The sequence below is a fragment of the Ailuropoda melanoleuca genome, chromosome 2, assembly GCF_002007445.2.
Source record: "Ailuropoda melanoleuca isolate Jingjing chromosome 2, ASM200744v2, whole genome shotgun sequence".
Classification (NCBI taxonomy): domain Eukaryota; kingdom Metazoa; phylum Chordata; class Mammalia; order Carnivora; family Ursidae; genus Ailuropoda; species Ailuropoda melanoleuca.
This window is the reverse complement of record NC_048219.1, coordinates 57,148,530-57,164,915: the sequence shown is the minus strand read 5'-3', so window position 1 is coordinate 57,164,915 and position 16,386 is coordinate 57,148,530. Positions and strand designations below refer to the sequence as shown.

Sequence of the window (16,386 nt, the reverse complement as noted above, 5' to 3'; positions counted from 1 at the left end):
ACTTCTTCCTTTCCAATCTTATGTCTTTTGTTTCTTTCACTTATTATACTTGCTAGGATTTCCAGTATAGTGTTGAATACAGTAGAGAGAATGGATATCTTTTTTCTTGTTCCCAATCCTGAGTGGAAAAGCACTCTATATTTTACCATTAAGTATGCTATTATCTAGAGATATTTTGTAGATACTTTTATCAGATTAAGAAAGTCTCCTTCTATTCCTAGTTTGCTCTGAGTTTTCTTTTTTTAAGTTATGAATAAATATTGAATTTTATCAAATTTTTTTTTAAAAATTTCATTTTTAAAGATTTTGTTTATTTATTTGTCAGAGAGAGAGAGAGCGCACAAATAGGGAGAGTGGCAGAGGAAGAAGTATGCTCCCCGCTGAGCAAGGAGCCCAATGCGGGACTCAATCCCAGGATCCTGGGATCATGACCTGAGCCAAAGGCAGACACTTACCAAACTAAGCCACCTAGGCATCCCAGAGTTTTATCACATGCTTTTTTTTTGCATCTATTGTGATGATTGTGTGATTTTTCTTCTTTGTTCTGGTAATGTGGTGACTTACACTGATTTTTCAATGTTAGATCAACATTACATTCCTAGCATAAATTCTATTTGATCATGATATAGTATTCTTTTCAATTTGCTAATATTTCATTTAGGATTTTTGCATCTATGTTCGTGAGAAAGATTGGTCTGTACTTTTCCTTACTTGGAATGTCCTTAGCAGGTATTAATATCAAGGCTATCTTCCTCAAACAGTGAGTTGGAAAAGAATTTCCTCTTTTTTATTCTCTGGAACAGTGTGCCTGAAACAGATACTACTTCTTTCTTAAAATGTCTTTTGACTATTGCTTTAGCTTCATTATGTAAGAATTTTGATATGTCACATTTTAATTATCATTCAGTTCCAAGTATTTTCTAACTTTCAAGTTCTTTTTTTAACATATGAGCCATATAGAAGTGTATTGTTTAATTTCCCAGACATTTGGGGATACTTTATGTTATTATAGATTTAATTTCACTATAGTCAGAAAACATACTCTAAAATTTAAATACTTTGCAATTTGTTGAGACTTGTTTTTTGAATCAGATTATGGTCTATTTTGATAAAATCTCCCACGTGCATTTGAGAAAAATGGGCATTCTGCAGTTGTTATATATATGTGTGGCCAAGTTGGTTAATCATATTATTCAGATCTTCTTTATTCTTATTAGTTTCTTATCTGTTTGTTCTTTCAGTTAGTGGAGTTGTGTTAAGATCTCCAGCTATGATTGTGAATTTGTGTATTTTTTTCTTCTCTCTCTCTCTCTCTCTCTTTTTTTTTAGTTCTGTCAACTTTTGCTTTATGTATTTTAAAGCTGTTATTTGCTGAATACAAATTTAGGATTGTTATATCATTGTCATTATAAAATGTCTTTTCTGTAGTACCTATATTTTCTCTAATATTGTTTCTTGCATCAAATCTACATTTTTATGACATTAGCTGTGGTATATTGGTATTTAAATATTGAAAAAAATAAAGCAAAATAAATACAACACAGCCAGCGCAGTGCCTGGCACATAGAATTTATTTAATAAACAACAACAAAAGTAAAAACAATCGTTTAATAAACAAAAAAATTTATTTAACAAACAAATAATATACTTCCCCTTCCACTTACCCAAACCTTAGCTTTGCAGGGAGAGAGAGGAGAGAAACCAACAAGTTGGGGAAAGCTGGGGCTTTATATTAGATGGTATCAAGAATGACCAGGATATATTTTAAGGACATGAATACTTAAGAGTCAATTTTAAGCTGTTTGTCATGTAGTACCCCAGTATGACTCCTGCCTCCACCTCCCAGTTCATTACTTCTTTTAGTAATGGCCATTAAGAAACAGGCATTCATACACTATTGATGTTAGAAAAATTGGTACAAATGCTTTGAAGGGAAATATTCACCAAAATTTATGTGTGTATATCTTTTAAAATAGCAATTCCACTCCTAGGAATTTACCATACAAATACACTCACAGAGGTGCATAAGATTATATGTACAAGGGTAATATAATTTGTCCCTCAAAGCCTACTTTATAATAGCAAGAAACCAAATTACTCTAGTGTCCTTTAATAAAGGAATAAAATATATGTGAAATAAGTAAGTTTATTTATTTCACATCTATTTTATTTATCACATCCTAATCTGTATTTTTATAATAGCATGTATTACTTTTTTAATTGAAACAAATTTATACATAAAAATAAAAATTTTGGATTAAAGACCATTATTTTGAAATCCCAACATGTTGACTAAGAGTCCTGTCTTCTCTACCCTAAATTTCTAATTTTTCTCTTTACTTTTCTATTCCACTCTCTTTTTTCCCTTTTATCTTCTCTGTGTTCTTGTTTCTTTCCTATACTGGTGTGAAGTGAGATCATGTGAATTTTAGAAGAGTTCCTTTTGCACGTTTGTTAATTTATATTGCTTCTGCTCAACAGAGCCAGTGAGGTAGAAAGCAATTGCCCACTGTACTGGATAGCTTCCTCCTTCTTGTGCCCTTGAGGCAGTTGCTCTCATCATTTTTGATAAGACTCTTAGCCTGTTGATAAAAGGGAGTGGAGAATGAAGTGGGCCAGGGTGTAGGTCACTCTCCACCCAACCCAGGAGCCATCTTGCTGATAAGAGTTAGATATTCTAAGTGCAAGAGGCAATTATGGAGGGAGGCATTCCTTTTGAGCTTTGGAGTCAGGCCTTAATTACCTCAATGATCTGAGTATATGTTTCTGTATCTTGAGTGCTTCTCTGTCTATCATCATGTACTTCATAATCAGTATCCTTAACTTTCATGTTATTTTGTCTTTCTCTTTGTGTCTGATCTGTGCTTTTTCTACATCCTAAGATACACAATAGATCAGAATCTCATTTCATCAGAGCCCACTTCTCATCTAACCTTCCCTCTGCTTCTATTCCTCATTTCCCTATACTTTGAATTCATAAATCATCACACAGATCTTAATATGTAATGTACCATCCCTCAACTTTATATTCATTCCCCTTTTTAATTTTTTCATCAGTTAGATTTTCTACCAGCATTTTGAATCTGGATCCTCTAATGTGGACCATTTTTGTTTTATTTAAAATACTTTTTCTCTTCATTCTTGTCTTCTCAACCTCACTTAAATTTGCCTCACAGTTTTGTGTCCCCTTTCCCCCTTCACTAAGGCCACTTTTTCTTAATATATCAAATGTCTTTACAAATGACCCTTTTCTCTGTAAAGCAGGGTTTCTCAATCTTGGAACTATCGACGTTTCGACAGCCCCGTTTGTTGTGGGGGCTGTCCAACGCATCATGGGTTGTTTAGCAGTATCCCTGGCCTTTAGAGAACTCGCTTGCCTGTGAAATCAAAAGTATCCACAGATATTGCCAATGTCCCCTGAAAGGGTAAATCACCTCTGGTTGAGAACCATTGCTATAAAGATTGCTGTAAAGGTAAAGATATAATAAATTCATTTATATTGTTTCTTTGAGGTGAAATTTATAGACCCTAAAATGCACAGATCCAATGGACACAGATAAATGAGTGCTGACAAATTTCTACACCCAGGTAAACCACCATCCCAATCAATATATATAAATTTTCATTGCTCCAGAAAGCCTGCTTGTGCCCCTTCCAGTCGACTCCAACTCTTCTGCACTGAGACAACCAACTGCTATTAGATTTCTGCATCCAGAGAATATTATTGTTCTTAAACTTCTTATAAGTGGAATCATACAGTGTGTGTTCCTTTGAATTTGACTTCCTTAGCTCAAGATAATGATTTTGAGGTTCATGTACATAGTTGCATGTATCAGTTGTTTGTTTCTTTTTGTTGCTGAGTGGTATTCCCTTGTGAGGTAATACAAATAGCAACATTTGTTTTAGCCATTCTATTAATAGAAACTTGATTGTTTCCTTTTGGGGGTTATTATGAATAAAGTGGCTATAAAAATTCTTTTTTTTTTTTAAAGATTTTATCTATCTATTTGAGAGAGAGAGAGAGAGTACAAGCAGGGGGAGCAGCAGAGGGACAGGGAGAAGCAGACTCCCTGATGAGCAGGGAGCCTGATGTGGGGCTCCATCCCAGGACCCTGGGATCATGACCTGAGCCAAAGGCAGATGCCTAACTGACTGAGCCACCCACGCGCCCCTAAAGTGGCTATAAAAATTCTTGAGGAAGTCTTTTGGTGGACATTTTTTCATCTCTTTGGAAGTAGAATTGCTGGGTCAAAGGTTAGATTTATGCATAACCTTTAAGAAACTGCCAAGCAGTATTCTCAAGTGGTTGTACACTCACCACTGTAGGAAAATTCCAATTGCTCCATATCCTTGTTGACATTTCTTATTGTCAACCTTTATTCTTTAGTTGTTCTGGTGGGAATGAAGAGGTATTTCATTATATTTATTATTTTCATCTGTTGATGACTGATGGTGTTGATAACCTTTATGTATGTGCTTATTGGCCATTTATATATTCTTTTTGTCAAATGTCTGTTTAAATCTTTCACCCATTTTTATTGGGTTCTTTACCTTTCTATTACTGATTTATAACAGTATTTTTAAATATATATTTTATTTATAATTTATAAAATATTATATATTTTATTTATGACAATTTTTACATATTCTAGATAAAACTTCTTTGTCAGATATATGTGTTGTGAATGTTTCTTTCACTCTAGTTTGCCTTTTCATTATTAACAGTGTCCTTTCATGAGCACAAATATTTAGATTTGATGTAGTCCAACTTATTTTTTCTTTTATGTTTAGTGTTTTCTCTGTTCTAAGAAATCTTTGTACACTAGAGTTGTGAAGACATATTTTTTCTAGAAGTTCATATCTTAATTCATTTTTATATCTGTGATTCATCATGAATTCATATTTTTATAAGGTAGGAGTAAAATTATTTTCCCAAACATGTTTAGCTATTCCAACATCATTTATTGAAAAGAACTCTGCTTTATCCATTGAGTTGCCTTCCCCCACTTGCCATCCCTACACTCACTGCCATCCCCACATTTGTAGAAAATCTATTGACCATACGTGTGTAGGTCTATTTCTGGACTCTATATTCTGGGATATGTTTTATGGCCTAGCTCATGATCTCATTTGGTGAGTGTTACATGAGCACTTAGAAAGAATGTGTACTGTGCACTAGTTGGTTGCAGTGTTTTATAAATGTCAAGATTAAATTAGTTGATAATGTTGTTCAAATTCTTGTTCCATTGTTGAATGATGCTCCATTCTTATTGAGTCTTTCTATCTAGTTGCCACAATTTTTGACAGTGGGAGATTTATATCTCCAAAGTTGATTGTTGGTTTGTCTATTTCTCCCTGTAGTTTTGCCAATTTTTATTTCTGGTATTTTGAAGCTCTATTTTTTTTTTTTTTAAGATTTTATTTATTTATTTGACAGAGATAGAGACAGCCAGCGAGAGAGGGAACACAAGCAGGGGGAGTGGGAGAGGAAGAGGCAGGCTCATAGCAGAGGAGCCTGATGTGGGGCTCGATCCCATAACGCCGGGATCACGCCCTGAGCCGAAGGCAGACGCTTAACCGCTGTGCCACCCAGGCGCCCCTTGAAGCTCTATTAATAGGTATGTGCATGTGTAGGATTGCTGTATCTTCTTCGTGAATTTATTTTTTATCATTATAAAATGGCACTCTTTTCTCTCTTTTCTCAAGGCCTGTTTTGTCTTATAATAATATACTAACACTAGCTATCTTATGCTTAGCATTTGCACAAATACCATTTCCTTGTTTCATTTTTTGACTTCTATGTCATTGTATTTAAAATGCACCTATTATAAATTCCATATAGTTGAGTCTGCTTTTTTTTTGTCAAGTCTGAAAATCTCTGCTTTTTAGTTGAAGTGTTTAGTCTGTATCTATTTAATATAATTATTAATTTAGCAGGCTTTAAGTCTACCATCTTGCTGTTTGCTTTCTGTTATTTCCCTCTGTTCTTTGTTCCATTCTACTTTATGTATTTTGTGTTAATTGGTTAGTTTTAGTGCTCCATTTTTATTGCATTTATTAGCTTTTTAGATATATCTTTCTCTATTATTAATGGGTGGCAAGGGATTTATAAATGCATCCTTAATTTATTCCAGTCTACTTAAATATACAACTTTAAGTGTAATGTAAGTAACTTTTAACAGTATAAGTCCATCTGTCACCTGTCTGTTCTGCTTTTGCTGTCATATATCTTAATTATGTTATTAATAAAATAATACATTGTTTTAATTTTTACTTTAAACAGTTAATTGTTTTTAAAGGAATTAGAAGTAAAGAAACCAACAATAGATTACATTTACCTATTTATAATTTCCAGACATCATTTCCCTTTAAAGAAATTACTTCGGTATTTCTTGCTGGTGAACATGATTTCAGCTTTTATTTATCTGCCTTCATTTTGAAAGGTATTTTTGCTCAATATAGAATTCTGCATTGACAGATTTTTCTTTTGGCTCTCAAAGATGTCATTTTGTTGTCTTCTGTCCTCAGTTGTTTCTGACAAGTAATCAGTCATTATTCCTATGATATACTGAGGTGTTATTCTCTTTGCATAGATCCTATGTTAGGTTTACTGAGCATTTTAGACCCATGGGTTGATAGTTTAAGTCAAATTAGGAAAAATTTCAACTAATATTTCTTTAAATATTTTTGTGCTCCATTTTTCCTCCTTCTACTTCTGGGATTCATTTATACATATGTTAAACTACTCAATAATGTTCCACAGGTCATTTTGACTTTTCCATTTTTAAAAAAATGAAATGTTTTAGTTTCCATGATTTCCATTTTCCTGTTTTTAAGTCATCTGATCCTTTCTTCTGTAGTACCAGTCTGTTGTTAATCCATTACAAAAATCTTTCATACACTGTGTTTTTCTGTTTTAGTATTTTCATTTGCTTCTTTTTAAAGAATTTTGGCATCTTTCCTGAAATTTCTTCTCTATTCATTACTTATACTATCATTTCCTATAATTTCTTCATCATATTTATAATCGCTATTGTCAACTTATTGTCTGCTAATTCCAAATCTGGATCAATTTTGCATCTTCTGTTGACAAATTTTTATTCTTATTAATTATGGGACATATTTCTTGCTTGTTGGCATGCCTGTTGATTTTTTGTTAGATACTGCATGATGTGTTGCAGAGACTCTGTATATGTTTTCTTTTTATGGGTCATGTTCTAGTAGTAGTTTAATTATTGGTACATCATCTTGATCCTGTGGAGACTTGGTTTCAGGCTTTGTCAGAGCAGATCTATTTCAGTTTTGCTCTTGTTCTAGGGCATAACTTCAGTCTGGGGACGTGATCCTTGAAAAGAGTTAAATATTTCTAGGCATAATCCCCACTATCTTCCCACACCTTCTTAAATAGACAGGAGTGAAGGAGTAGTATGAGAACCTGGCTCTACTATTATATACCTCAGCTGTTAACCAGCCCGGTGCTTTGGATTACTCCCTTAACCATTTAATTTCCCTATCTATAAAATGAGGAAAACATTCAAAGGCTCAAAACCCACCACACCCCATCTCAGTACTATATAGTATCAAATCACTGAAGCTACAGAGAGGCAAATCCCAGGATAGCAGGCATAATGGCAATAGAGGGAGGAGGGACTGACTGCCTAGGCACTTGAAGTCTGCATCAGCAAAAATTTAGGCACTCTGAGACTTAGAATATAACAGGTCAGACCTGGGATGTAGTCTAAGCTGCAAGGAGACAGCCTGGGTACTGAGATTTGCTGGTCATTTTACCTCAGCACTGGCCTGAGTCTCTGACTCAGGCTTCTTTCTCTTTCCTCTTGTCCCGATTTCCCACAATTCCCTCCCTGCTTCTCCAGAATTTAATCAAATTTTCATTCTTAATTGATCCTGGTTTTAAAATAGATCTATTTCACATTATTATTTATATTTATCCAATAAAGTTTAAAGCTCTTTAATATACAAGGCAAATTATTCTATTGCTCAATAATCTTTAAAAAATAAGGATAATAAAATTAGATGAAAGATAATTTTTATTTCCTTGTGACCTGTGCTTCACTCTCTACTCACCTCCCACTCCCATAGGCAAATAACCTTTGATGGAGAAAGGATTCCAGAATCTTCTTTAAATAAAAGATAGAATCAGTTAATCATTTCCAAAGGTCAGTTTTTCCCTCCCCCAGGGTCCCCCATGGCCTCTTCTTTGGTTGAAATCAAATAAAACTATACAGCCTGTGTATATATTAAAATAACCTCAAAATTATGTCTTTATTCTTTACTTAAAGCCTTATGAGAGGTATAACCATTTTTATTGAATAACACCAAGGCAATAACTTGGAAAGCTGCTTTGATGAGAATACAATCTCATATGCAATAAATTCAATAGACCTCTGTTACAAAACTAATGTCAGGGGACAAGGATAATACCCACATTTTAATGTTAACTCTTGCAGGGAACAAAGATCTCTTTGAGCACGAGCAGTGGGATTTGATCGGTAGTATAGTTAACCAAATGGCAAGAGGTGAAGAACTTTACAATAGGGGCCTCATATATAAAATGCAGCTTGATCTTTAGTCATAAAAAAGCAACCTATTCTGAAAAGGTAAGGGAAAATACAAATTAATCAAAGTAACTAAGCAATTGCTTCATAGAGACAGTTATACCAACCTCCTTTCCTCTACCTGGGGCTATTTTTCCTCTACAATAAAACAAGCTTTTCTTGACTCTGGTTCAATCTTGCCCTTGCCTTTGCTTTTAAAGACATTACCTTGGAGGGTAATTTTTATTATTCCGTCCATATCCAAAGCTTAAGCATTCCCTAACTTCCTTCCAAAAATGAGTGTTATAAAAGATTCTTTTGTCTGTTTACCAATAAAAATCTGATCCGTATTATACAAAAACTCAAAGCATTCTAATAGTTTTGATGTTAATTTGACTTTATTGGTATGTTTTTATAAAGTGTAAAGGCCATGGATCTTATATCTAAGAAGAAGGTACCCTGTACATTTGCTCATATTAATTTTGTTCCATTCTTTTTCTTGTCTGCTTTCTTTTTCCTATTTAAAATACAGTGTGTTACAACTATAGTGAGGCAAATGATTCCTATCAAACCCACTGCTGTCAAAACTCCTTTCAATATAAGATTGTCTCTGGAAAGTATAGGAGCAGAATTTGGGGGAATAAACAGAGATGCGTGGGCAATGTTAGATACAGCAGACTTTAAGGAGTTCTTATCTATTGCTCGTATTGCCACATAAATTCTGTGGCTTTCTTGTGTCTCTCCATCAGGTTGGTGGTCAGGTCCATTTGTGAAAAGCTTTGGTGAGAATGTAAATACCTCCTTGGTGCCAGCTTGCTGAGGATTTAGCTTTGATGTATTCACTAAAATGGCATTGTTAAAGTCATCTTGAATATTCTGTAAACTTTGACTGATTCTTATTTCATAGCTGTTAGCTGAAATTAAAAAATATAAATGGAAAGGTTAAGTCACTTGGGTAAGTTTTCTAGTTTATTAGAAATGACTAAAGAGAATAGCAACAAAATTCAAAATACCTAGAAATAAACATAACAAAACATTGTATATGAACAAAACTTTAAAACACTATATAAGAACTCATATTGAAACCTGGACAAGAGAAAAAACTTATTATTTTTTTTTTAATAGGAAGATTCAGCATAATAAAGATGTTTTTTTTTTCCCTGTTATTTTGTAAATTTGTAAAAAATAATGATTCTATTAAAAGTGCCCCTAGGGAGCACCTGGGTGGCTCAGTTAAGCATCTGCCTTTGGCTGGGGTCATGATCTGGAGTCCTGGCATCTAGCCACACATCAGGGCTCCCTGCGCAGTGGGGAGTCTGCCTCTCCCTCTGCCCCTCCCCCTGCTTGTGCACTCCCTCTCTTTCTCTCTAGCTTGGTCTCTCTCAAATAAATAAAATATTAACAATAAAATAAAATAAAAGTGCCTCTAATTTCAAGCTTATTGTAAAACTTAAATGGAAAATAAATAATCAAGCTTGGCTATATAAAGACTAAAAATAGCAATGTGGAAGGACTAAACCTATAAGATAGAAAAACGCTGTAATGCTTCTATACCTAAAACATTGCAGTAATGGTGCATGAATAAACTAATATCTAAAAATAGGCCACAATACATCCAGGAATTTGGTATATGATAGAAGTAGAATTCAAATTAATGGGGGAAAATACAAATTTCTTGATAAATGATGTTGTGACAATTGGGTAAAATGATGTAAAAAAATAAAACTGGATCCATATCACAAACATTTTTTTCAGGATAAACTCCACAATGATCAAAAATTAAAATATTAAGTATTTAGTAGGAAACAATAGATAAATTTCAGTATAGCCTGGAAGTAAGAAAGGCCCTTCTAATTAAGAATCAAAATTCAGAAGCCATAAACAAAAAAATTGATAAGTTTAAATACATAAAATGAAAAACTTCTACATGGAAAATATCCTCTTAAGCAAGATATAAGCATGAATGTTAAGTGACAAAAACATGTGTTACTTAAATCAAAGGTAAAAGTTTAGTTCTGAGTTCTGGTAATGGCTACATGGCTTAGACTAACTCTATATAGAATATAACAGGTATGAACTCTGAAGAAAGCAAAAGACAAAACTACACAATGCTCTTGGAGCACTGCATTCAGATAAAAATAGGCAGAAACCAGAGGTGTTACAATCCTTAAAAGAAGGAAATCAGAGTAGGAATGATTTATGTTTGTACAGCTTTTCCTCTTAAGGCACTTCCCTCTCCTGTACAGATAATGATAGCTGGAATGGAAAGCCAGCTACATTCGGGATCTTAGAAATCAGAAGACTGAGAATGGGATTGCCCAAGTAGCTAAAAGTTGAGGGAGCCAGAGAGAGAGCAGCCCCAAATCTATGCATTAACTTTTTTCAAACCATTGGAAGACTTCTAATTATTCACGTATGGGTGAAACATTAAGGGCTTAAGGGACAAACAACAGCTAGAAGGCTGAAAAACGGAGCAGAATTTTATGCTAATGCTCACCAAGAGTATAGAGTTTGGAGAGTGAGTCTTGTCAAGTTAGAGAAGCATGGTAAATATCTGAAGATATCCATTAAAACACTGAAAGAGCCATGCATTAGGAATACAGACTGGGTTTCAGAATTAAGGGATATACCCTGGATTAAGAGAAAACTGAAATAGATAAACCCTAGCCAAAAGTAAAACCAAGCCTCCTCAAATTCAAGGTGAACCAATCTATGAATTAAAAAAATTTCAAAACTCTTGGAGTGCCTCGCTGGCTCAGTCGGTTGAGCATCTGCCTTTGGCTCAGATCGTGATCTCAGGATCCTGGGATCAAGTCCCATATCGGGCTGTCTGCTCAGCAGGGAGCCTGCTTCTCCCTCTGTCCCTCTCCCACTCTCATGTGCTCTCTCTCTCTCTTTCTCTCTCTCTCTCTGAAAGGAAGAGAAAGAAGGAGGGAAGGAAGGAAGGAAGGAAGGAAGGAAGGAAGGAAGGAAAGAAAGAAAGAAAGAAAGAAAGAAAGAAAGAAGGAAAGAAAGAAAGAAAGAAAGGATTTCAAAACTCTTCAGAAGAATATAACAGATTCCAGAGTCTATAATTTACTACCACATGCCCAATATACAATAAAATCCCTAGACGTGCAAAGAAGTAGAAAATATAATATATAGTCAAGAAAAATATCAGGAAATAAAATGAGTCACAAATGACAGAGATTTGAAATTAATAGACAAGGACTTTAAAATAACCATGATGAGGGCACCTGGGTGGCTCAGTTGGTTAAGCATCTGCCTTCAGCTCCTGGGATCCTGGGATCGAGCCCTACATCAGGTAGGGAGCCTGCTTCCCCCTCCCTTGTCTATCACTCCACCTGTTTGTGCTCTCTCTCTCTCTCTTTCTCTGTCAAGTAAATAAAATCTTTAAAAAGAAAAATAACCATGATGAATATGATAAAAGTTAACAGGACAAGTTGGATGTAGTGAATGAAAAGATGGGAAATTTGAGGAGAGATATGGAAACTTAAAAAAAGAAGAAAATGGAAATTGTAGAATTGGAAAAAAACACAATGAAAAAATTCATTTGAGAAGATTAATATCAGATTGGACACAACAGGGGGCACCTGGGTGGCACAGCGGTTGGGCATCTGCCTTAGGCTCAGGGCGTGATCCCGGCATTATGGGATTGAGCCCCACATCAGGCTCCTCTGCTATGAGCCTGCTTCTTCCTCTCCCACTCCCCCTGCTTGTGTTCCCTCTCTTGCTGGCTGTTTCTACCTCTGTTGAATAAATAAATAAAATATTAAAAAAAAAAAAGACTGGACACAACAGAAGAAGAAAATCAGTAAGCTTGAAGACAAGTCCATAAAAATCAAACTGTAGCACTCAGGACAAAAGAGAAAAATTAAACAGAATTTCAATGATCTTTTTGATCCACTGACATATCCATTTAGTGTATGTGGGTATAATATAATATAATAATAATATAATATAATACAATATTATCATATCATATCATATCAATATTATCCAGGAAGAAAAGAAGAAAAAGAGTAGAATAGAAATTTTTTGAAAATATATTAGCTGGAAATATTCCAAATCTGGTCAAAAAGAATACTCTACAGATCCAGGAAACTCAGCAATCCCCAAACAGGAAAACCACACTGAAGCACATCATGGTCCATCCGTTGAACACCAAAGATAAAAACAATCTAAAGCAGCCAAAGGGAAAGAAAGACACTTTATACTCAGGAGAATAACACTAAGAATGATAGCTGAGTTCTCATCAGAAAAAAAATTGGGGCCATAAGACAATGAAATAACATATTTAAAGTACTGAAAGAAAAAGTTATTGCCCTAGAAGTTTATATCTAGTAAAAATGTACGTTAAAACTTACGGTGAGTTGAGCACATTTTCACATAATTGACTCCTGAGAGAATTTCACCTGAAGACCTAAGCTATAAGGGAAACGTTGATAGATAAAAATTCAGACCTACAGGGAGGAAGAAGACTAGAAATAGTGACTGTATGGGTTACTAAAAAGAGTCATTTTTTTCTCTTTAAAATTTATCAAAAAGACAATTGATTGTTTAAAACAGAAGCCATAACAATGTGTTTTGGGCTTTATAAAAATGTAGCAGTATGATATATGACAGCAAGACCACAAAAGATGGCAGAGGGTACATGGAATTATACTTTTGAAAGATTCTCACGTTATATGTGAAGTGGTATGACATTAATTCAAGGCAGACTGTGATAAGTTAAAAAAACTGCATGTTATAGAACAGCTGAATTTGGAAAAGCTGAGGGCAGGAATTTTACTCTTTTGATTTTCCTTATATTGTTTTGATTTTTCAAAATTGGAGTAAGATACAAAATTAGAGTAAGATTGGTGGACACTTCAGAGACTGAGCCCCCCAGGTGTCCCTAAAATTTATCATCTTAGCCATTTTTAATGTGTACAGTTCAGGGTATAGTTCAGTACTTTTTAAGTGTTACATTCATATTGTTGTGCTGTTTTGATTTTCAACCATGTGAATGTATTACCTACTCAAAAGTAAAATTATGAGTAACAAATAATTATGAAAAAAATTGAAGCCACCTGTAGTACAACCCACTCTAATACTATCATAATTCTTATCGAAAATGGCCAAAAATAGATTTCAATGAATGGAGCAGCTTCAAAGGAGGATTTTGTTCTGAGGAATGAAAACCATAGGACATTCCAAGTTTTAATTTAAAAACGAAAATATTCTGATGACTATGTTTTGAACAGTTTCCAAATCTATAATAATTTTTGATAGTGAGACTGTTTCTATTCCTTAGTAGTAATTAGAATAAGGCATGCTTAGAGAAGGTTGTCAAAACAAAATAGGCCTATATTCAAATTTATCAATCAGCCAGTTCCCTCAGAGTGAACCCACTTGGTTCAAATACAGGGGGACAGATATGGGTGAGAAGTGAGGCTGACCACCCACTCTACACTCACAGTGGAACATATCCATTGTTCCTATGTCTGTTGTTCTCTCTGGAGAAAGCCCTCTCCGTGGTGCTTTCCCAGAGTCTTCTCCTAGATAATGAAACAAGTGATATTTCATAAGCCTTAGCATTGACAAAGATTTTCCACATCCACAGCTCTCTCTGTGTGAAATTGATCACCTCATTTTAAAATAAAAAGGTAGGGACGTAGGAAGTTAAATGTGCTGCCATGGTGAAGAGTTAGGAAATAATAGTGCTGGAAATGAATTCATTTCTTCCACTCCAAATCCCATTACTTTCTACTATGAGCAACTATTAAACTTTATGGAGGGCAGCTGTGCAACTGCAACAGACTCAAAGCAAACTCAGCTCATATTCATGGAGAAGCACCTTCCGTTACAGTACTTGTTATGTTCCCTCTCTCCTTGTGAGAAAGAGAAGTCAGGCTGGTTCTGCATCTTTGATCTCATATATCTCTAGATTTGGTCTCTAACTCTTTTTTTCACAGTGTATTTTAGCAAATGAAAGTAGCTCTATGGCCTTGGGCAAGACACTTAAACGCTCAGGGTCATTCCCTTACATCAGAAACAAGGGGGTCAGACTAGCACGTCTTTAAGATCCCTTCTGTCTCCAAAATGTTACAAATGCTGATGTTTACTGAACACTTAGTATGGACCAGACACTGTTTTGATCCCTCTCTGGGCCTTACCTCATTCAATTCTCTTAATAACACTCTGAGATAGCTACTCTTACCGTCTGCTTTTGCAGATTAATAATCAGAAGTTGAGGGAAATCAAGTATGCCTCAGGTCACACAGGTAAAATGTGGTGTGTCTGACTCCAAAGCCCAATACCTTAACACTATACTGTATAGCCTCTCACTCGGCTACCCTTCCTCCTATTTCCTATTTCCCAATAACTGCTACTTTTGCAGTTATTGAGGCTTACATCTTCATTAGCATCTTTACCAATAAATTCCTAGTAGGGAAANCTGCTACTGCTACTTTTGCAGTTATTGAGGCTTACATCTTCATTAGCATCTTTACCAATAAATTCCTAGTAGGGAAAACTCTGGGCTTGGACTGAGGACCAAGACAGAAGGTTGAAGACTTGGTTCCATCTTCAGGAAGCTTACTGAACTAACAGTGGCTACTTCTCTTCATTTGAAATCTATGAATTATTTTAGGTCTCTCCTCCATTACATGTTCTTCCGGCTTAGTAGTATAACAGGATTAGAGGAGGAGGTAGTGGGAAGGACAATTGCTGTCACTGAACAGCTTCTTCAGAAGCAGCACATTTTCAACAATTTTTAAAGATAGTACATTGTTGCAATGGTTATAGACGAACATGATGAAATGATGTCAGAGGAAGAGTGTGAAAGTCAGGCTGTTAGGCACGTAGGGAAGGTAGTCAGTGCAAGGAAGGAGGTACAAGATTGGTGCTTTTTGGATTCTGGCCCCCCTCCAAAGCCCCTGGTGTAAGAACCTGGCCTCTCCTCTGCTCCCACCCACACTGATCTCTACAGCCTTTTAATTTCTGTGGCTTCCAAACCATGTTTGGCACTATGTTATCTTACATTATGCTTATATATTGTTTAGTGCTGTGCTGGGCATTAATAACAGCTTAGTAAATATATTTTCACTGTAATTTATTTTTTAAAAGATTTTATTTATTTGTCAGAGAGACAGAGAGAGAGCACAAGCAGTCAGAGTGGCAGGTAGAGGAAGAAGCAGGCTCCCCACTGGGCAAGGAGCCCAATGTAGCATTCGATCCCAGGACCCTGGGATCATGACCTGAGCTGAAGGTGGACGCTTAAGAGACTGAGCCACCCAGGTGTCCCTAATTTCTAAAAAGAAATATAAAGGAGATGCAGAACATGCTTGGTACTCGTTTTAGCAATTATTTTACCCCAGACTTTTAATGAAAACCCAAGGAGGTAACCCATTTCCATAATGCCTAGCCTGTATACATAATGGTGATCTGATAATGTTTTATTTATTCCACATAATTGGCCATCTTTTCTAGGATATTGTGTATAATAAAGAGCTGCCACCTGGATAAATACTGATATATTTGTTCATATATGAGATACGCATTTATTGCTAACAAGGTTCTTAAGAATTGTGTATAATAAAAAGCTGCCAACTGGATAAATACTGATATATTTGTTCATATATGAGATATTCATTTATTGCTAGCAAGGTTCTTAAGAATATATTTTATAATTGTAAAGCCAGAGACATAACCCCATTATTTTTAACTCTGGTCATAGAGGTGAGGACAACGCCTTTCTAGACAATAATTTGTGAGGAAAAAATAGGCAATGAAAGCACATGTTTATGGATTAAACAGGTCAATTTTGCCATTGCTGAGTCATCAAATC

The 16,386-nt window shown here is 35.1% G+C and overlaps 2 protein-coding genes across 3 annotated transcripts in view; one reads left to right on the top strand and one right to left on the bottom strand.

Moving 5' to 3' along the window:
* ODF2L (outer dense fiber of sperm tails 2 like) overlaps positions 1 to 16,386 on the top strand; it is a 312,052-nt gene that overhangs the window by 206,910 nt on the left and 88,756 nt on the right. The gene's annotated exons all lie outside the window — the stretch shown is intronic.
* Positions 9,027 to 16,386, bottom strand: part of CLCA2 (chloride channel accessory 2) — a 38,290-nt gene continuing 30,930 nt past the window's right edge. Inside the window, exon 14 of the mRNA XM_002919387.4 lies at positions 9,027 to 9,469. Within this exon, the coding sequence (XP_002919433.2) occupies positions 9,027 to 9,469 (443 nt within the window). The remainder of the gene's footprint in view (positions 9,470 to 16,386) is intronic.